This window comes from Xenopus tropicalis, chromosome 3, assembly GCF_000004195.4.
Source record: "Xenopus tropicalis strain Nigerian chromosome 3, UCB_Xtro_10.0, whole genome shotgun sequence".
In the NCBI taxonomy this organism is placed as follows: Eukaryota; Metazoa; Chordata; class Amphibia; order Anura; family Pipidae; genus Xenopus; species Xenopus tropicalis.
Genome location: NC_030679.2, coordinates 107331826 through 107354494, shown reverse-complemented (window position 1 = coordinate 107354494; position 22669 = coordinate 107331826). Strand labels below are relative to the sequence as shown.

At 38.6% G+C, this 22669-nt stretch overlaps 1 protein-coding gene across 2 annotated transcripts; it reads right to left on the bottom strand.

The window, feature by feature from the left end:
- Positions 1–913: 913 nt before the first annotated feature.
- Positions 914–22383, bottom strand: ckmt1b (creatine kinase, mitochondrial 1B). Of its 2 annotated transcripts, none has more exons than NM_204038.1 (10): positions 22361–22383; positions 13790–13956; positions 8487–8685; positions 7464–7559; positions 6575–6796; positions 5012–5097; positions 4613–4736; positions 3964–4098; positions 3624–3749; positions 914–1255 (listed from the first exon to the last, which is right to left on the bottom strand). In NM_204038.1, exons 2-10 carry the CDS (start codon positions 13936–13938, stop codon positions 1139–1141), a joined length of 1254 nt encoding a protein of 417 aa, NP_989369.1. In that variant the 5' UTR covers positions 13939–13956; positions 22361–22383; the 3' UTR covers positions 914–1138. The 2 variants fall into 2 exon arrangements, with proteins under 2 accessions (NP_989369.1, XP_017947501.1); XM_018092012.2 differs by lacking the exon at positions 22361–22383 and adding an exon at positions 21632–21653.
- Between the last annotated feature and the right edge of the window lie 286 nt (positions 22384–22669).

The following is a 22669-nucleotide window of genomic DNA, read 5'->3' as shown; positions in this document are numbered from 1 at the left end:
TTTACAGCAAGACCTGCCAGGCTTGGACTGCAACTCACAGCAAAATAAACAAATGGCTGTCAAGGAGTGCAGAAAGTTGCTTGAATAGGGGTTCTATGCATTCCAGGGCCCACATTCTCTAACTCTAGGCCTTGTTAAAGCCATAACATTATAGTTTGGCTGAATATGAACATATTTATATGTTATATGATATGAAACATTTATATCTTTGTTTATAATTTCATACTGGTTACTCAACATCATGTTTCCAATAATTCTATTTCTCTGTGTTAAAGCAGTAGGATCAGATTGTTTCCTGTGATAAAGGAGCCATTGTTTTTGCAAGCTGTTTAGCTGTTGTTAGGATAATAAGGCTGTTGTGTGCTAGACGGCAGTGTTAGCCTGCCAGCGGCCTGCATGGGATACATTGTTCAGACTGCAATGTAGAAGTAAGTGGGCACCTGATAATTACAGAGTGCTGATATAGCGCAATGTGCCCACCATCAGACGCTCACGCACACACTTTGTGCTCCTGCCATTCTCTCCGGAGCACTGCTCAGCTACCTGCCCTGTGTGGAAGAGTTTGCTTTTCTGTTTCTATGGAGACTTTTTCTATTTTAAGGTTAAGCATTTATTTTAGCCAGTGAATTTCCTACCTGTGCGTTTGTGATCATGCACTGGAAGTAACAGCTTTATTAAATGGATTTGTCCTAAATTTAAGCTTGGACTTTTAGTTTTAATCAAACTAAAACTTTTAGCATTCCCCTATCATATTTGGGTGTTTGGGGGATGCTGAAAGTTGTAGTTTACAAACACCTGGTCTGCTTTTGGCAGCTTTATTCAATATTACATTTATTTTGATGACAAATATATATTCTTTTTGGTGCTGTTCCGTGAGCCTCCCTGCTGTCAGAGAAAGAAATGAAGAGAAAGATGCCAGCAGTGTTGTTTATTGAAATGGAAGCAGGACAATGTTTATATATAATAATGTATTTATAGATATTCACACCATGCTGCAACTGCTGTACAATATTTAGGGCGCATGTGTATAGCAAGCTGCCCACCATATCCAGTGGGGCATATCCAGTGATTTTGATTTATCCCACTTCCATTCTGAAAAGGGGCCATGGCATTTGGTGTCAAAGTTTATGGCTTTACATTAGTGTTTGAACTGGGCCACGGGGGAAGGAATGCGGATATCTTGCCCTTTCTCTAGACGCTTCTCACAGTCAATAAGGTAATTGACTCCATCAATAACCATCTGCGTCAGCTCCACCTGTATAGATTAAAAGGAGATTAAGTAAAGGTCACATATGGTCAGTGAAGATACTTTTGGCTCTCAAATCAGCTTCTGTAGAAATCTTATTGGGTCCTGAAGGTGACCCTGCAAATGTCTATCCAATAATTGCACACTAAACCATAAGGGCTAAGAGAAACTCCTCCACTTGCACAAAACATAAATATGGAAAAAAAGGAAAATAATGCAGTCAATAGGATTCAGTAAGAATAATCAGAACTGCTGATTTTGTTTTAGCTTTGTGCCATGGATTTGGCCCAGTGCTTCTTGTTGCTCTAGATTGTATTTAGAGGCCAAGTTGAAGCTAAGATTACCAACACAAACCTTCAAGCAGGAGAAAAACTTTTACACCCATGCAGTCAATTTTATCGAAGCACACCCAATTATAGTTACATACTGGAACACTGCTAACAGGGCATAATTCATTTGTAAATTAAGGGGCATGAGATTGGAGCTCCCCATGGAAAAATTCACACACTTCTATTCATTCCTATGGGATTTTTACAAGTGTATTTATCAAATAGTGACCTCTAACTCACCCATTACATAGTTAAGTTGAGTTGAAAAAAAGTCCACCAAGTTCAACCCTTCCAAGCAAACACCAAAACCCACACATAGACCCATACTGACCTATCTATACACTCACATACAGACCCATACTGACCTATCTATACACTCACATACATAAACCCATACTGACCTATCTATATACTCACATACATAAACCCATACTGACCTATCTATACACTCACATACAGACCCATACTGACCTATCTATACACTCACATACATAAACCCACACTGACCTATCTATCCACTCACATACATAAACCCATACTGACCTATCTATACACTCACATACAGACCCATACTGACCTATCTATCCACTCACATACATAAACCTATACTGACCTATCTATACACTCACATACAGACCCATACTGACCTATCTATCCACTCACATACAGACCCATACTGACCTATCTATACACTCACATACATAAACCCATACTGACCTATCTATCCACTCACATACATAAACCTATACTGACCTATCTATACACTCACATACAGACCCATACTGACCTATCTATCCACTCACATACAGACCCATACTGACCTATCTATCCACTCACATACATAAACCTATACTGACCTATCTATACACTCACATACAGACCCATACTGACCTATCTATCCACTCACATACATAAACCTATACTGACCTATCTATACACTCACATACAGACCCATACTGACCTATCTATCCACTCACATACAGACCCATACTGACCTATCTATCCACTCACATACATAAACCTATACTGACCTATCTATACACTCACATACAGACCCATACTGACCTATCTATCCACTCACATACAGACCCATACTGACCTATCTATACACTCACATACAGACCCATACTGACCTATCTATCCACTCACATACAGACCCATACTGACCTATCTATACACTCACATACAGACCCATACTGACCTATCTATACACTCACATACAGACCCATACTGACCTATATATCCACTCACATACAGACCCATACTGACCTATCTATACACTCACATACATAAACCCATACTGACCTATCTATACACTCACATACAGACCCATACTGACCTATCTATACACTCACATACATAAACCCATACTGACTTATCTATACACTCACATACAGACCCACACTGACCTATCTATACACTCACATACATAAACCCATACTGACCTATCTATACACTCACATACAGACCCATACTGACCTATCTATCCACTCACATACATAAACCCATACTGACTTATCTATACACTCACATACAGACCCATACTGACCTATCTATCCACTCACATACATAAACCCATACTGACTTATCTATACACTCACATACAGACCCATACTGACCTATCTATACACTCACATACAGACCCATACTGACCTATCTATACACTCACATACAGACCCATACTGACCTATCTATACACTCACATGCATATACCATACTATATATACCAACATCAATACTAACTGTAGATTTTAGTATCACAATAGCTTTGGATATTATGTTCAAGAAATCATACCATTGATACATTTGTTTCTTAAGATCCCATAGAAATGAATAGAAAGTGGGTGAAATTTAATGAGCTCTAATCTCACATTTTGATGAATTTGCCCCTGCGTGATATATATATATATATATATATATGCAATGTTTCATAGGAAATTTCAGTTTCAGGACATAGACTAATGTGCAGATTATATGTGATGTAAGTGTGTAGAAGAAGAAAAATAAAGCAATACCAGGAACAGATTAGTAGTGTAATAGTAGTGTACCTCAGATTTTCCTAAACGATCCAAGTTAGAGATATCGAATGTGCTTCCAACAGCAGCAGTGTCAACTCCTCCTGTGCCTCTCTTCTGAAGACGGAGGTTTTCCAGTATCTTTGCAAAACGAGCATCCTAAAAGACAGAAATACAGTTCTCAGGCCTACATGATAAATACAGCAGAAGAACAAGTCTAACCATGACGGCTGAAGACTATAAAATAAAACAGAATTATTGACTTCACAAGAATCCCTATTAATGCTTCTCTGTGTATTGACAATAACTCCGACAATGATTCACCACATAATAAAGATAATATAATCCAATCAAAAGCCTGTGGGCTGTTTACCTTGCTCAGGAGAGGTAGTTTAATGTGCACTCCGGCTCTCAGGCCTGTGCCCAAGTTGGATGGACAAGTTAGGATATAACCCAGTCGCTCATTCCACATGAACTCCCAGCCTTTTTCTTGAATCAGTCTCTCAACCTGTAACAAACAAGGAAAGGCTTTAACAACTGGATAAATGTTGAACACAGGCAACACAGAACGGTAGAGCCCTGTTGCAGAGACCAATTTGTTGCATGTGCATAGCTCCCAACTGTCCCAATTTTATCCAAATTTAGTCAAATAGGAGTGGTATTTAGGGGATGTGGTTGCAAAATTCGCCATGCCGCGTGCGGCATTTGTTTTTGTTCCTCTTTCCATTTTCAAAATGTCGGGAGGTATGCATGTGTTTGCTCTCATATGTTCCAACTATGTATTGGTGAAAATTGTCTCGCTGATATATTGCATAAAACTGCAGGTGTTAAGAATTGGGTGAATGTCAGTTGTGTTAGTAAATGATGTCCCGGATTTCTAAAACTAAGGCATGTGGGAAGTGTGAGACAATAGCTGTTATTCAGTTTTTAGCTCTCATAAAATATTTCTGACCCCTGGCTTAACAGCAAGATGCCATAACACTGTGGCACTTAGTCGAGTTTATACCATTCTGTTTCCATACCTCCTTCAGGCCCCGACAGAACCGCTCAAAGACCCTCTTCATATTTCCCCCCTTTTCCATAGAGATGACCCTTGTGTGGTCCTCTTCATTAATCCAGATGAGGAAGGTCTTCTCATTGTTGTGCCTGTTACATTTGGGAAAGGAGAAGAGTGATGAGCATTAATTAAGGCTTTAAAAAGATAATATAAAAATTAGAAGAGGCCTATCATCCTCCCCTTGCTTTCAGCCAATGCTGGGTGATTTGTGGCATGACTTGGAAATGATTTACACATGAAATAGATCTAGAGCTGTAAATACATGGAAAAATCTGTTTATTTGGCCAGGCCATTAAATGAGAGGATGCTTTTGACATATCTTTGTGTGTGTTGCAGTGCTGGGCATAAAAGGCTTTATCATTACCATATTCCTCTAGCATCAGGCCAGTCCCGCGCCATTCCAGCTGCTGTCAGCAATGGGGATACAGGTTTGTCAAAGAGGAAGTGGTCCTTTAGCAACAAAGAGATAAACAGGAAAGTGATAAGAATTAGGTGAAATATTTTTAACGTGACAGCAGCACAGAGCATGTGCAGTGAATCAGCAGAAAAGAAGATGGGGAGCTACTGGGGCATATACAGAGGCACAGATCTTCCCTGCTAAAGGGCTGTGGTTGCCTTGGGCTGGTACAGAGCCCAAAACATAATGTACAACATTTCTAGCCTACTTTTAGTTAGGCTTTAAAGTTAGTTATCAGAAGTAGCTTTATGCTGCCCCTGGTAATATGTGGGGCATTGCCACCTGTGGCAACTTTCTCAACTTGCCTCATGGCTGGCCTGGTGTACCCATGGCTGGGCTCACCTGACACGCATAATACAAAGAATAATTTATAATCTCCCTCTCATAATCTTTAAAGCCCTTCAATCCTCTGCCCCTCAGTACTTCTCTTCAATTGTGTCTCCACTGTGACACTAAACTCTTAATATTAATGTAACTGTATTTTGTATTTATCTGTATTTATCATTGTAATGACCCATGTTTGTTCTGTTATTGTTCTGCTGTACTGTGCTGCATACATAAGTAGCAATATATAATTACAAATATACACACCAACATAAATATACATAAGAACTCATGTGACCACAAAAAGCAATATGATGCCAAACCAAGCAGAGAGCATTGCTGCAGAGCTGAGTGGTCTCACAGCAAATAATAATAATAATAATAATAAACTTCCATTCTGGCAATAGACTTGCACACTCAGCTCCCCAGTTGAATGCAATCACATATACTCATAAGCAGATATCATATTATAGCACAGATATGGTAGATACTAGTCCCTAGAAATCACTGATAGTATCTGCAGTCCTGGCAGGCAATACATTTGCAGAGATTTATTTAATGTACAAGCATGCCTTCAGTGTGCCGTCCTTGTCATATATCATAATTACATGAACTGCGAGGAATATTATGGGAAGTGAATGCTGTCTCACTCTGCTCATTGAGTCTATAATATAGCTGTACTCATCAGGCATAGCTGTATTCATCAGGAAGATGATCGGGAGCCGGGAGCTACACAGGCACAGGCTTCATCCTGGGAAACTCTGCACTGTTCCACTGTGCATATTTCTGTTTATCTTTAGATGATGTGTTATAGAACTGAGCAATTCATGTAAGAAATCTGTGCATGTGTGGCCAGCTAAAGGTACATATCAATCCTGTCTGGCAATCTGTGAATTCTGGCAAATGCTAGAGGGGCTGCTGTAAGTTGCCATAGACAGTCACTATTTATTGGGCCTTTGGGGTTGTTTGGGCATTTGTGTACTTGAAATGCCAGGGCCTATTTTGAATCTGGTAGCTAAAAATATAAAATCAAGGAATTAGAATCTGATGGTTAGTAAATGGGCCCCTAACTCTTGTCTCCATGGATAACCTAACAATGAACTAAGTCCCACCGATTAAACTATTAGCCCCAAACAATCTGCTTACATCAATAAGCTGCTGCTGTTGCTTTTCTGTCATTTGCGTCAGGCTGTAGTAGTGTCCAGATAAGTCTCCCTGGAGTCCATTAAGGGCATCTGCTGTCACCTTTTCCACTTCCCTTCTCTCTGCTCGGGTGCAAGCTGGGGGCAGGCTCAGACCGCGGATGCTTCGGCCAGTACGGACACGAGAGGAAAGCACATAGCGTTCGTCAAAGAAGCCACCTTTGATCTGTCGGACAAAAAACAGGCTATAACTGTAAAGCATGTATATCTCATGTGCACAACTTGCCCTGCAACACACTGATTTCATTTATAAATAAAGGGCAAATTTGCACAGTTTTTATAAATGAGACCTAGTCTAAATGTGTGGAAAAAAGGGAAAAACAATACAAATATCTACAGAGTATACTTCTTTCAGTTCTGCACATCCTTATGATTGATGCTACAAGCAAAAACTGATCAACCCCCTTAATGTGCCATAGCCCTTATACTAACATGTACTTTAAACTTGTACAATAGCAGGGCTAAAATACAGGGCTCACTTGCACCTTGGTCACATTACTAGCCACAACAAGTGCTCTGGTGCTAGCAGCTAGGAAAGTATCTAATTTTAGCATACAAATCTGTAAGCTTTTTGTGCCTTGGTTACACCTACAATAGTTAACAAGGCCATCTGTATCAATTCAGACTTATTATAATGAAAATTGAAACCAGTTTAAATTTACAAGCACTAGATGGCAGAGTTCTCTTAAACTATCTGGAAAATACCTAAACCAATTCAAGCAACATGGTCAATCCCATTCATTAATCATGGCAAATATGCGAAATTCATGTTAAAAAAAACATATATACATGGTATATTTTCTCCTTTCAGCATGTACTTCCCAAGTGTTTACCTTGCTTGCATCTAAGTCTGTGGGGTGCTTCATGGTTCGTGGGTCATAGCCATTGTGGCGTTCCTTTATAACAGGGTCAAACAGATCTGCAAACACCTAAAACAAAGGATTATTTTTACATGAAAGAAGGTAGATCTAACATGTTGCATCTCATAACATGAAAGAAGACATTTGATGTTTTATCTTTTTATCTGGCACAGTTATCCATGCTGTATCTAGAAATACTGTACAATGCTTAGGCCCATATCACTATTTTATAGGCAGTTAGAAAACAATTTACCATTTACAATTAAAAAAAAAAAAATAATTGTCAGCGAAGAAAGAAAACTCCAGTGTTTTGTATTAAAAGGAAATATTAACTGATACAGAGAAACTGTGTGAATGCCACTAACGAGGATACAAATTACATGGAAATGTATTATCAAATGAATTTGTAGCAATGTGTATGTACAAGATTTACTTTAGTGTATGTATTTCTATACTGGCCAAAGGACAGGATCAATTTTTAAGTGACTATGTGAGAAAAAGAACTTTGGCCAGAAGCACCTTCCCCATTAAATCCCTTCTAAACTCATTCCACTGCCAGCCCCTTCCTTCTCTTTAGTTTATACTGCTTGCACTGGAGCTTGTTCCAGACTGAGCAACCCATCTTCCCATGTATGCTCACTGTGACTGCCTGCTTGTTGACAGCAAACACTTGCCAGGCTAGAAGTCCTGTGAGTTTATACTCTCTCAAGCCATACAAAGCTGTTCGTGTATTTCAGTGATTGCCCAATGTCATTGGACAGTTGTTGGCCATGATGGCTAGTGACTTTACACAATCGAGTCTTTCTGTTCCTGCTGATTGGCTAAACTGTGAGCCAAGTTACCGAATTACCTGATCACATTGATCAAACTTCACTTATTTGATTGCTGGACCCTTGATCTAATCATTCAGACTGGCCAGAAATCAATAAGGAGGTATCACGTTTAATAGGGATCACACATTAGAGTAGTCACCATATTACTTTGTTGGGGTCTCACCTCATAGCATTCTTCATCTCCTGCTACCATCCCTACTGTCTTAATAAAGGGATGCCCTGGGTTATCCACCCCAGTCTGGATGCATTGGTCCACCGTGAAACCTGCAGGTGTCTTCTTGTCGCAGAGTTTGGTGTAGATGGCAGGAGTAAGATTGCTTGCCATACAGTTGTTGTGCTTGCGCAGATCAGGATACTCTGCACTGTGTAACAACAGAATTGTCAGAAAAATATAAACCTACAATGGTTTTATTTGCCTTGGAATGACTAAAAGCAGGGTCTACAAAGGATTTGCACATATAAACCTATAGTAAAAACATACTTATCAACATATTCAACCAAGGGACACATATTACATTAATAATTTTTAGACTGAATATGTCTGTACAGGCTTGATCACTGCCTAGCTGATAGCTGCCTAGCATTTAACATTGTTGTGTACTGTCCCTTGATAAGCTAGTTCAATTCCATAAGTAAAAGATCAGCTTGCATCACAAATATTCATGTACGACTTAAAATATATATACAAAGCAATGGTGACCATGTACAAAGTGAACACTTATGGAGTTATGTAATAAAAGACACTAAGGGGCACATTTACTAATCCACGAATCCGAATCACGAATGGGAAAAAATCGTATTGGAAACGAAAATTTGGGAAGATCGCAAATATCACGAAAATGCTTACGAAAAAATCGTATTAGTCACGATAATATCGTATTGGCGATCCGAAAGTCACGAAATTTTCATACCGAACAATTGTAAACAGCGGTAAAACCTTTCAGATTTTTTGTGCAAACGTCCGAAAAAGTCGTGCGGCGTACGAAAAAGTCGTGCGGACGCCCGAAAAAATCAGCGAAAATACGCTCGGAGTGTTCGCATGAACGCTCGAGCGTTCGTGCTTTTGTAAATGTGCCCCTAAGTTTGCCCAGGAGCAGTAACCCATAGCAACCAACTGGCAGGAAGCATTTACTGGTCACTTGTTTAAAAGCAAACATCTTATTGGTTGCTATGGGTTACTGCTCCCAAGCAAACTTAGTGCCTTTTATTTCATACAAGGTTTTTTCTGTCTGCATTTTTGTGAATCAACCTGCCATTTTAAATGCCAGGAGGACGCATGGTAGTTCTCAGAGGGACTGACTTGCAAACAGGCCTGCACTTTATTCCTTAGCCTGTCTCTGTCAGGGTCACTGGTGATGCACACTGGGCCCCATTCATTTTCAAGGGACTATTGTGTTCAAAGTTATTATTTCTATGTGACTGCCATGTTCAGCCACTGACCCCTCTCGAGCTAGCCATCAGTAATGAGTTCATCAGAGATGTGTGTCTGGCTGTTAATTGGGTGTCCCTCAGCATGTGGCTGGATGGCCAGCTGCCCAACATTGACAGCTGCTAAAAGCAGAGGTTCTGAGTGTGACTCTACTGCTCAGCATGGAACATTCCATTTCTAGGGGCTGTAGAAGGCCCAGTGTCACCTAAGTGATGTGTAATTTTAATATACGTGACATCTTCACCTCTTGTATGAGTTATTGGTTGGCACTTTTTAAATGTGTGTTGTTAATAATAATAACAATATTATTATTTTTTACCTTTGCCAAATAGCATCTTATAGCACTGTAAGCAACCCAAGCAAAGCATTTGCTATTCCATGTATTTTAGGTTATAGATTTTGACATACCTAAAGGGTTTAAAGTCAAACCAAGTGGCCCAGACTTAGGGATCCAGCATGTAAGCAGCTTGAGGTTATATTAGGAAGAATCCTTTCCTGTTAATCACCTTATGCTCCTGAATCTCATAACCTAATCTCCATCCTCTCTCAGGTTGTGGACTTTTTATGCACTAACTGCACAGTATTGTAAAAGAGGTCACACAGGACTTTGTATAAATTAGCTTTACATGTGTTTTAAAGTAAACTATACCCCCACATTGAATACATAACCAACAGATGGTTTATATCATAGTAAGTAGCCTATCAAAGAATCTTGCCAAACTGGAGTATATATATTAGTGAATATTGCCTTTTACATCTTTTCCCTTGAGCCACCATTTAGTGCTGGGCTGTGTGCTCCCTCAGAGAGATCACCTGACAGGAAATAATGCAGCTCTAACTGTAACAGGAAGTAGTGTGAGAGTAAAAGACAGAACTTTGTCCATTAATTGGCTGATATGACCTAGCATGTATGTGTGCCCTTGGTTTGTTTGTGTGCACTGTGAATCGTATGATCCATTGATCATATTACCCAATGGCACATGCTACTAAAAAAGAAGTTGATGTAGATGAAGCAGGGTTTTACATATGTGCTGTGTTATGCAATTCATTTTTATAGAGACCTACATTCTTTGGGGGGTTTAGTTTTCCTCTAAGTGTTGTACATGTCTGTGTATTACTACATCTGCATATGGGCTAAATTACACGTACTGATCCTTTTAGTATCTGTATTATAAATAAGTGCTGGGTATGTCCTAATGTTCATTCTACCAAGCACAGTTGGATGTGGGTGTTTCAGCCTTTTGCTAGTTGCAGCTTTGCCATCACACAAGAAAAGATACTGTACTGATGTTCCCTATCAGGTCTGCCAAGCCACTGGCTGTCTGCCCACAAGATAGGATTGGCTGGCATCCTTGCAGTTCATAGTGCTGAGTGCCTATGGGTCTCCGAAACAGCCAGTAGAGCAGCCAATGTAATTAAAAAAGCAGCACACAAAGGAATATCTTCCTTCTATATCTAGAGGTGTATATGAAAATGGCAAACATAATATATATATATGCCAACCTTATAAAGAAATGTACTGTTACCCTGCCCTGGTAAAAACGTATATGCATAAGCTGCTCTATAGCCAGCTTTAAATAAAAACAAAACAAAACACTTTTTGATGTTACTGGGCCTTTATTGCTGATAGATAAATGTCATCAGCCAAGGGACCACTTATAATCGAAAAAAGTTGTAAAGGTGTACTAATACTACTGGATATATATCACTGCACATATCCCATAATGCAGCTGATATTGTCACCATGGAGACTCCATAGATGCATAATTAGCACATCAGACCCAACAAAAAATAAACCATTACATGTTATTGCCTTAGTGAAGTATGGTGTTTCTGATGCCAGAGTTTCAGGGTGGAATTAGTTCACACTCTGAAAATAATTCCTGATGGAATTTTAATGCACTTCGCAGCATTGTAAGATTTATTGTCTGTTTAATAGGAGGGCTTTGTGTTAATCTAAGGAGGGGTGCACCACCAGCATACAAAAAAGAAGGTTTGATTGCTGGGAGAAATGTTCACACACACACACACACATATGATTTCTGCAGTCTGTCCTTCCTCTTCCTCTTGTGCGTGTGAGTGGGCAAACAATTTTCCTCTGTAGTTCATACTTAATGTCAAAAGAATTTACAGCAGGAAGTAGAAAGGGCAAGAGTAAACAGAAAATTATTATGAAAATCAGAGGGTTTTGTTTCATTTATTTCTAATGGGTTACACAAAAAACAGTTGGAACAAAATCAGAATTCTGCCAGCAAAAGGATCTAAGTATAGTGACAGCTACAGAGGATAGACTGTCCTTGAGACCGCCTGCATGGCAGTGCATTATTGCACATACAATTAGATTTACATACAATACAGTATTATTTATTACTGTGTATAGCACAACCCTAAGTTATCCCAGAATGCACAGGGGGGTATGTAATGCAAACACTCTACATTTTATACAGAGATGCTTTTACACTTGTTATCTATCATCCATCTATCTATCTATCTATCTATCTATCTATATCATCATAAATAATAATCTGCAGTATCTCTCTCTCCCTCTATATATACATACATACATGCACACACTCACACACACACACACACACATATATATTTATATATCCAGTAGTAAGCGGAATCTTTATTTTTAGATGGATTTACTTGCACATATTAGCATTAGCATTATATAAATGTAAATGTATGGAACACCCCCCTCCCCCCTAGGAGAATGATTGATTGGAGCTTGCTCAGTTGAACAGGAAAATAGAAAACAGCAACCCCCAATCTGATTATGACTGTGCTGCTATTTAGAAGCCCATAAACAGTTAAGACAATATGGCTTAAATGTCATGTGAATTTTATAGTTTTGTTAGCTATAGGACATGCTTTAGTTGCTGATACAGCAGAGTAATATTGATATATTAATAGGTCATAGCTGCACTAAATCAACTGTATTTAACCCAAGACTAAAAAGCCACATTTTCTGCAATCCAGGTATCTATCTGTGATGAAGCTAGCAAAATCCAACCTGAAAATGGTATCATAGAAGCCAGATGGATTCTCTGTGTAGGCACCAGTATAGACTGACTATGCAGGAATAATGTTAACCCTTTCTTGCCAGTGTTTATACTGCTATGGTTCTGCTTAGGAGCTTAGGAATGAGAAGCAGAAATCTACTAATATACTAAATGTATCTCTGCATTATTCATTCATAATAGAGTGGAGCCATACACTAAATGAATCAGCCTGAGGCCAATGTCAGCAGCATCTGGGACTAATTCTTGTTTATTATGGTAAATGACTTAAAGACGAGGCAGGGGAGCAATCTACCAACGTAACATTTGGGAAAAGGACACAGCTAAGGAGAACATAACATTTACACTCATCATCTTGGTACTTGTGCAATACTAGCCAGATCACTGACTACTATAAATCTGTCAGTTGTTAGATGCTCCTTGGAACACAGTATCCCGGTGTCTTTCAGATATCAGATGCCCATAATATATTTGGAAAGACCCATGATTACCAGCTTTTCAAACCTGACCAAATGAACCAAAGCTTTGGCTTCTTTTTTCTTTTGAAAATGAAGCAATTATAAGCATCTGCTTGGAATACTCATTAACATTAACACAGCAGGAGGGCTGCAAATGTGAGAGTTGTATGATGGTAACATGGGGTGCATTTCTTATTTTTAAATCTCCAACTAGGTATCAGTATAGAGAAAATGGAGATCTTGGGGTAATAATGACATGCTACAAACTACTGATTCAAAACATAAAGGAGAAGTTCTAAATCGGCTCTACTTTCAGTTGCCTATAGAAGAAATCTGGTTCCATCCCTGCTTGCTGCAGGTTTTATCACATACTCACATATCACTACTGCTGCAGCAGCTCCTCCAGAATACATTCTATCACAGAGTAATGGCATGTGCAAGAGACAGAGTTTCCAGGATAACCATAAAGCACTAACTATACGTTCATATATTCTTCAGCAGCTCCAGTGCCATCCAGCTAATGCAATAAATTGCCAGCAGTATTTGTTCCCCTTACCTTGCTGGGTAAAGCCTCCTATTGCTGGTGTCGGCACTGATTGCTTCTCTGGTCATTAGGTATCCAGCTGCTACAGAACCTGCTCCAACCATTGCCAGGAGTCCAGCTGATTTCCTTGAGGACAGGATTCTGGTGAAAGTACTGGCCATTTTGGGGATCCTGAAGCTCTAGGGGAAAGAAAGAGTATGAGAGGAGCAGAGGCACCAAGGGCAAGGCAGAGAGAGTAAGAGGGGGCTGTAGCTATGTGTGTGAGAGAGAGACAGAAGGAAGAGTGGCTGGGGGGGAGGACGTGATGTGAATAGAAAAGCACTGCACTCAACAGAAGAGATTACAGCACTGACTGCAGCCTGCCCACTGGGTATCCAGCCTATGTCCCCTAAGCACTAGGACAGGCAAAGGCATCTCCTGCAAAATGTAGCTGTGGAACTACTCATCCTGTTTAGCACTCTCCTCTCTCTTTTAAGTGGGTGCATTCCTTCAACTGGACAATGGACATGGGTAATTTGCAACTTATAGACCTATAGCCCAACAAAGAATTATGCTAGAAATGCTACATTTTATTTCATGCTTCTGTACCAGCAAAGGTGACCACAGCCCTTTATCAGAGAAGCACTGTGCCTCCAAATATGCCCCAGTAGCTCCCTGTCTTCTTTTCTGCTGATTCACTGTACGCGCTCTGTGCTGCTGTCACTTACTGAGCTTAGGGACCCACTCACAATACACAGAATATCCACACAACATAATATTCACAATACTAGGCTGATTAGTAGTTAATTTTAGAATGTAAGCTCTTGTGAGCAGGGCCCTCAACCTAGTGTCTCCAATCCTTATCCAAATAACTGTAAACCATTTTTTGTGAATTGTCTATATGTACATGTTAACTGTTCTGTCTTCTGTACTCCTTTATTCTGTAAAGCGCTGCGTGAATTGATGGTGCTATATAAATAATAATAATTATTATTATAACATACAAGCTAGTGCATTATTTACCCTATCTGATTAATAATCAGCCTTGTAGCGCCTCACTTTCTGCTAATGTTTTGATAATTCCCAACAACCTAGAAACTTACTTTCTCAAACGCAGCTCTGAGTACACTGAACATGTGCAGTGTCACTGACAAGATCAAATCATGGCAGCTCTAAAAAATTCTTTATTTTTGGTCATAGCTCTTTTTTAAAGGAAGAAAAAGGGCAACAGTACATTATATTTTAATTCATTTGATACAGTTTAATTTTTTTGGTGTTACTGCACTCCTGACTCCTGACCTGATTTTGGATTGGAATTATTGCAGCCATAGAGGCTGTGTTAGTAACTCCATTTGACCAATGATCATATTGGTCTGTGCAAACAAAGTGCCTAAACTGTTAATTTAGATGACTGCTTCATGATTAGACCTGGCCCATTTAGCTAAATGTGCATGTACCTAGATTTGCCTACAACTTGACCATTCATGCCCATGAACATACAGTTGTATAGAACTTGGTCCCAAGCTAAATTAAGCATATTACCTAAGAAAGCCATTCTTTATATATGGAGATATATTTGCTAGTTGTAAGACTACAGCAAATGCCCTTGTCCTGCTTAAATAGTTCTTAAAGGGGATGCTAAGACTTGTAGAAGAACAGCTGAAAGTATATGAACACATTTTAATATGTTCGTGTTTTAGATAGCTAGTGCAAAGTTTTTGTAGGTTTTGAATCTGAACCCTTTCAGTCACATGGCTTCAAAATCAGAAGGAAGTTAGTCAAATTTTATTTTCAGAATTCTGCAATGGGATGAAAGATCCAGGCAGCAGAAGGAATATGAAATAGGAGGAATGCTCTCAGCCTATTGTTATTGATCCATGACCATTGGGGGATGGAGGTCAGAACATAGTCCTGGAACCATAAACAGCATAAAGGAACAGCAGGAACAATGATGCAGGGGTAAAGCCTGCTTAACAAACTGGAGATTACCCTACGTAGCATAATATAGGCATGAATATCTGAGTGAATAAATGCGATCACAGCTCCAAGATTATGTTAAATATATAACAGCGTCTAATTTAATTATTCCTTATATGTCTTGTCCTTGGCAGATACTTTTTGAACTGCAGAAAAACATTGTATGTATTAAAGGTATGGGATCTGATATACGGAAGCCTATTATATAGAAAGTCCAGAATTACAGGAATGCCATTTCCCACAGACTCCATTATAATAAAATATCTTAAATGATTTAAAAATGATTTCCTTTTTCTTTGTACTAATAAAATAGTATCTTGTAAATGATCCTAACTAATATTTAATGAATTCTTATTGGAGGCATAATAATCCTATTGGGTTTATTTAATGTTTAAATGATTTTTTAGTGGACCTAAAGTATGAAGATCCAATTACCCCTTATCTGGAAATCCATAGGTCCCGAGCATTCTGGATAACAAGCCCCATACCTGTATAATTAATTAATTTCATTTAATTCTGTTAAGAGATGTCCCTGAGGAATTCTTAAAACTAAAGTTCAGCGCACATATACTCTCCACTTTTTATTATCTTTATAAAACAACTGGACTTTTCTGAGTTTTTCTTGAAAACGTTTCACCACTCATCCGAGTGGCTTCTTCAGTTCAAATGACTGGTAGGGAATTCCCCGGTATTTAAACTCTTGATGGTAGTAGAGTCACAGACATCCAATCACAATGGTTCCATTGAACTTGTTCAGTTAGGTGTTAGCTGAAACTGACAGGTGTAAGAAGGTATGATCCAATCACAATGGTACCAAGATTCTCATTGATGAAGGTGTTAATCCTTCAATGACTGGAAGTGTGAACTGTTGTGAAACTGCCGGGGTAAGGATGTCAACGCGCCATTGTATGTTGGTGACAAGCGGTGTCTCAGGCCCCCTCCTCTGTTCAGGGATTGTTTTAGACTTAATTTAGACTTAATTCTACTAGATACTGTATATCATGACCTGGATGAATAAGAATCTTCATAGACATCTTTATAAACATGAGCTCCAAATACTGAAGTTGAGGTTTCATACATGTGCAACAGGTGAAAAATATGGTTTTCGATTTTTTAAAAGACTTATAGTTGTGGGGCAAAACCAAGTGATATATATGGAAAAATATACCCCCTATTGTAAAATAAAAGGTAATAAGAAGTCAGGGAGCATTTCCATGATCATATAAATGGAAAGCTGCAGCCTGTGTGCATGTAATACAAATATCATCAAGGGCCAAGCAGAACTGATAAAAACTCTAAGCACCATTTATAATGATGCACTTTACAGCTTATACACGTCTCTTGTGTAATATCATCATATCAATATGATTGTCTGTAATGCTTTGGTAATGGGGGTGGGGGAGTTATATGCCAAAATCGCCTGAAATTTCCTTGTGAGGCAACTTCGGAAAACCGAAGCGACGCATATGCCATCCCACTGGCGATTTACATTCTTGCTGGTATGGTGGTATTTCGGGGAGATTAGTCACTTTTGGTAGCAAAGATTAATCGTGGGCGACTAATCTTCACGTCTGCCACTTCCCTAAGGCTGATGCCAATGGAAAGCCAAATGTGTCACTTGAGAAAAACAAAGCCATGTGTAGGCCTTTCCACCACCGATTCCCTTTATTGCTGGTAAAAAGGCTTTTCAGGGGATTAGTCACTCGCAGAGAGTTATAGCAGGCAACTAATCTCCCCTTGGGATATTAGCCTTAGCCAGTGGAACTAGTGCCCAAAACCATCCCTGCTGTCCCCCATTGACTTCAGCAGGACCATCCAACATCAGTAGTACTGGAGATTCCCACCTGAAAACACTGAAACATGCCTTTTTGGACTGAGAGCTACAATTTCTCGTGGTGTCTGGAAATTGCTATTGAAATCAATGGGCTTGAATATCAGCTATAATAATAATATATCTAGTATATAATAGTAAAATAATAATTTACTGCTACTGCTATTTAATTAATTAGCCTTTTGTTTTCTTACTATTAACTGATACTTGGGGGTCTTATGACACCTGAAAATAGTATAGTGAAAAACATGACTGTATGATTTTCGTGGGTATCTCCCAATAATTTTCGTACCATGGCAATTTCATATAGTCGATTGGACAGGTTAAAAAATTTTGGTGGGATACAGATAAAATCTGGGCATGTATTGTGTATCTGCCAATATCCTTATGGGGCCTACAATGCATGTTCAGAACATCCTCTGTATCCTTTGCCTACAATTTTAATCTGAATGTTAGTTTTAGATTGTTGCATTTAAATGTAAATATTCGAACATTTCTTTGGAAGAACACTAAAATCTGGAAGTGTCTTATGCCATAAAATATAGACATAACTGTCCTAATGCAGAATAAAGCCCTCCAAGGGATTTTCTGGTCCCCAGCTTTCCCAAGAACCCCATATAAATGTTTACATTAAACTATAAATGTATTGGAATCCAAATATTTAATGCTAATCTGTTCACTTCACAGAAAGATTGTTGGGCACAGCAGAACAGTACAAGGGAGGGTGGCAGACACATAGTTCCACCTTTTCAGACAATGACAGTGACGTGACCCTAATTAAAAGGCTTAATGAATAGCGTTCATTCCTGTTTGCCCCCCATTGGTCCTTAGTCCTTAAGGGCTCTGGCACACGGGGGAGATTAGTCGCCCGCGATTAACTCCCTGTTCGCGGGCGACTAATCTCCCCCGTGTGCCAGAGCCCTAAAGAGGCATTTAGTTTAACCAGTTTAACAGATATTGTCTGGGATTATCCAAAGTCTTCTGTTTTCTCTAGCCAATGTATTACTTTTTGTTTGCTTAACCAGTATGATTATCTGGTTTTATCACCCATTACAGTCTCTAGCAGATAAGTGCAGTATGTTTGGCACCATTGAATAAAGCAGTGTTCCTCCTTTCAACCTTGAAGCCAGCTCTCTCTCTGTGTCTGACAGTCAGTAGAAGAAAGTGTTTCTTGCAGTTGAAAGTAAGTTTATTGTACCTGTTCACACATTTTAAAGACAAGAACATAAATCCATCTACAAGATGGAATAATAAAGTCTCATGGTCTATCTCAAAGACCGAATCTCTAAATCCATCTTCCAAATATGCATCTACCTTTGGATCCTTAATCTGAGACCACAATAATGATTAACTGATGTGTCCTACTAATAAATAAGGTTCTTTTCTAGACAAAGTGATATTTAACATTGCAATTTCTTTCCTCTACATATTTGAATGCATTAGTACAGAACCTGCTATAAAACTTGCACTATTAAGGAGGTAAAATTAAAATGATCATTTTAATTAGTATTAATTAGAGAGTAAATTGCAACAGAGCTTTAAGTAACTTTTCAATGAATATTAATTATAATGTAGTTTAAAAGGGTATTTGCTTTTCTATTCTACCTCTCTAGAATCTGTAATTTAAAAAGTCAGATGTAGTTAATTATTACTTTTTATTTATTGTCTCTCATTCAAGCTACCGCCTGGTTGCTAAAGTAACTTTAACTACAGATATGAAGAACAAATAAGGGAATGTAATAAACTACACCAGGGATCCCCAACCTTTTTTCCACATTCAAATATAAAGTGTTGGAGAGCAACACAAGCATGAAAAATGTTCCTGGGGTTACAAATAGGGGCTGTAATTGGCAATTTGGTAGGCCCTGTGTGGGCTGGCAGCCTACATGAGGCTCTGTTTGGCAGTACATCTGGTTTTTATGCAAACAAACTTGGCCAAAAGCCAGGAATTCAAAAATAAACATCTACTTTGAGGCCACTGGACGCAACATCCAAGGGACTGGAGAGCAACATGTTGCACATGAGCCACTGGTTGGGGATCTACACTAAGAACTTCACTAATGGAACAAATATGCACAAGGTGAACAGGGTTGTATTTAGGTCTGTGCACCCACCCCAACCTGCCCCCTCCCCTGACAACTGGTGCAAGTACAGATGGCCCTGCTGTCCTGCGCATGTGCCACCACATTTACCATATTGTCAATATGGGAAACCACACTAAAGTTGCCACCCTTGGCAGGGGCCCTCAAGTTCCTAAAAGCAGGTCTTACAATTTCACAATGCGCAATTACAGTTTGCAAAGCAGTCACCTACCTTATAAATATAATTACATTGCCTATTTTTATTATTTATTCATGTATGTCTTGTATTACATTCAATTCTATATTGAAATAATTCCATAAATTATAAGGCCTCTTTCAAAAATATGAAAGTTGCCTCAACAACCAATAAAAGTTAATTATAATGTAAACATGTCAAAAGGAAAACTATACCCCTAGAATGAATACTTAACCAACAGATAGTTTATATTATGTTAAGTGACCTATTAAGGAATCTTGCCAAACTGGAATATATATATCAGTAAATATTGCCCTTTTATATCCTTCCCTGTGATCCACCATTTAGTGATGGGCTGTGTTTGTGTGCACCATGGATCATATATTCTCAGGAGGCGGCCCTAAATTCCTAAAATGGCAATTTTCTATTTAGAGTACCCAATAGCACATACTAATAAAATAGTATATTTTTATAAAAATGGTTTATTTAGATGAAGCAGGGTTTTACATATGAGCTTGTATATGCACTATATTTTTGTATGTTGAGATCTAGATTGTTTGGAGATATAGTTTCCTTTAAGACTATGCAGCACAGTGCATTTGCCCACTAACATAATGGTTCTAATCCTGTTTAAAAGTGTTAAGTGTTTCCATTGCTGACAGTTATACCAGGGAACTAGGGCAGAAACACAAATTTTGTTGGAAAACTTTAAACATTATGCACTTGTTTTTCCAGTGCCACGTATACATGTATGCATCCAGTACACAGTGAATGGGAAGTGATGAAATCACATGCTGCTTGGCGATACTGGTGAGCACTAACCGCCTACTTTCACTATACAATTTTGTAGTTATAACTGTGGAGCTGATTTATGATTACACACGTTCAGTTGCCAATAGCAACCAACTGCCAATTTGTTTCAGTCTACTGTAAATTGGAAAATGAAAGCAAAGGTTTGATTGGGTAGCGGCTGCACTTGTTCAGTTTGGCACCTTTGATCTTAATCAGTCCATGTTATAACCAGAACACATTAGATTGCAGGAGAAAATGTGACAAGGTAGGCGCACCCTGGTCTAAGAGAAGCAAAGTGGTGTATAAAGGTGTATTGTATCCCTACTTGAAATAGTGTTATTAACTTTAAAAAGCTAATATGACGTATAGCATGTGTTTGTTCTATAGCTATAGCACTGCTGAAATTCTAGAGAAGGAAAAAGGGAAAGATTTATTCAGTCTCGGTCTAGGAGTATCTGGGGCTCACATACAGACTAGGAGAGATGGAATCAGCAGAGGTCTGTGTGGTATATTAATCAGTAACCCGGCACACCCTTGTCTGGAACTTTCCCTGGCCTGCATTGTTTTATCATCCTCATGTAAGCCAAGGCAAATAGGGGAAATGAGTAAAGTATATTTTTTGTAATAAAAGTATTTAAATGTTGGTGGTCTGTTCGTATCTGCTTATTAATACTTAATAATTACAATATATCTCAAGCCATATGAGACAACCAAAGTAAGCAAAGTGGGTGTTCCATGCTTCCATGCAATATATGAAAAATAAACTATACCTTTAAATAGATATATATGAAAGAAAAGCATCCAGTTTATGAAAAGCTATGCCTACACATAATAAATAAAACATAAATTGTACCTTTAAATAGATATATGCAAGAAAGGATTTATAAATATGAAATATGAAGGATAAAATGAATCTTTAAATAGATATATGCAAGAAAGGTGTTATTATGTATATGAAAAGCTATGCCTCCTTATGTTAAATGAAAGATAAACTATACCTTTAAACAGCATATTAAAGGTCACCTTGCTCTGATTTGGCATTTGACCTTGTAGCTCCGTATAATTTGTGACTTCTAATATCGGTATATTAGGTAGAGTCTTTATAACCCTCTGTGTACAGTTCATAAGGTAAATTTGTTTTTGGAGCAAGAACCTTCTGAAAACCAAGGGTAAATTATATCTTACTAATTAAAGCAGAAAATCGATAGGAAGAAAACATGAAAAATCAGTGCACTGTCATACCTGTAAAATATATACACGTGGAATAGAAAAATCCTACTGGAAGCATACAGCAGGGGGATTATAAGATACATTAACAGAATGTACTGAAATATCCTTTAATGTAAATACCTCACCCATTAGTATAAACCCAGAGCTGCATATGCAAAATAGGTTCAGCCTATGCCACCCGGAGTACCTATTTGTGGCACCATTCTATGCCATTCACATAAGTGCAAATGAGTCACTGAGACCTTAGGCAATGTCTCCAAGATCCAATTCTGTCCTTTAGATCAGAACCAATTCTACAAAAAAATTAACTGGATTTCCACATTGCAAGTATAAAAATGATAATCAATTAACTCTTCTAATAAAAAAATGATTGAAAAAAGGCTAAAGCAGAATCCATGCACGCTTTCTGTATAGTACCACTTGTCTGAACAGAATCACTGGTTATGTGAGCAGTGCTCATGTACAAGAATAGTCTGTATATGAATCATCTCTCTTACCTGTGTGTGCTGACTTGTCCTGGATGGTGGCTTCTCTGCAGATGCAGTGACCTAACTGATGCTCAGGAGCTCCTTTAAATCCACATCTGAACCCTTTCATGTGTAATCTGAAGTGGATTGTAATCCCTCCCACTTTACACACATGGTCACATTGTCATCTCTTATCGCACTCTACCGGCTCTGAGCTTTGACTTTTGTGCTTACAGTATTTTCTATACAGCACTGGACAAGCCCATAGCACACCATTCATATTCACCAAGCCATGTCTCTTTTAACAAACAACATCCTCCCCTGTTTACTCTGTGTCTG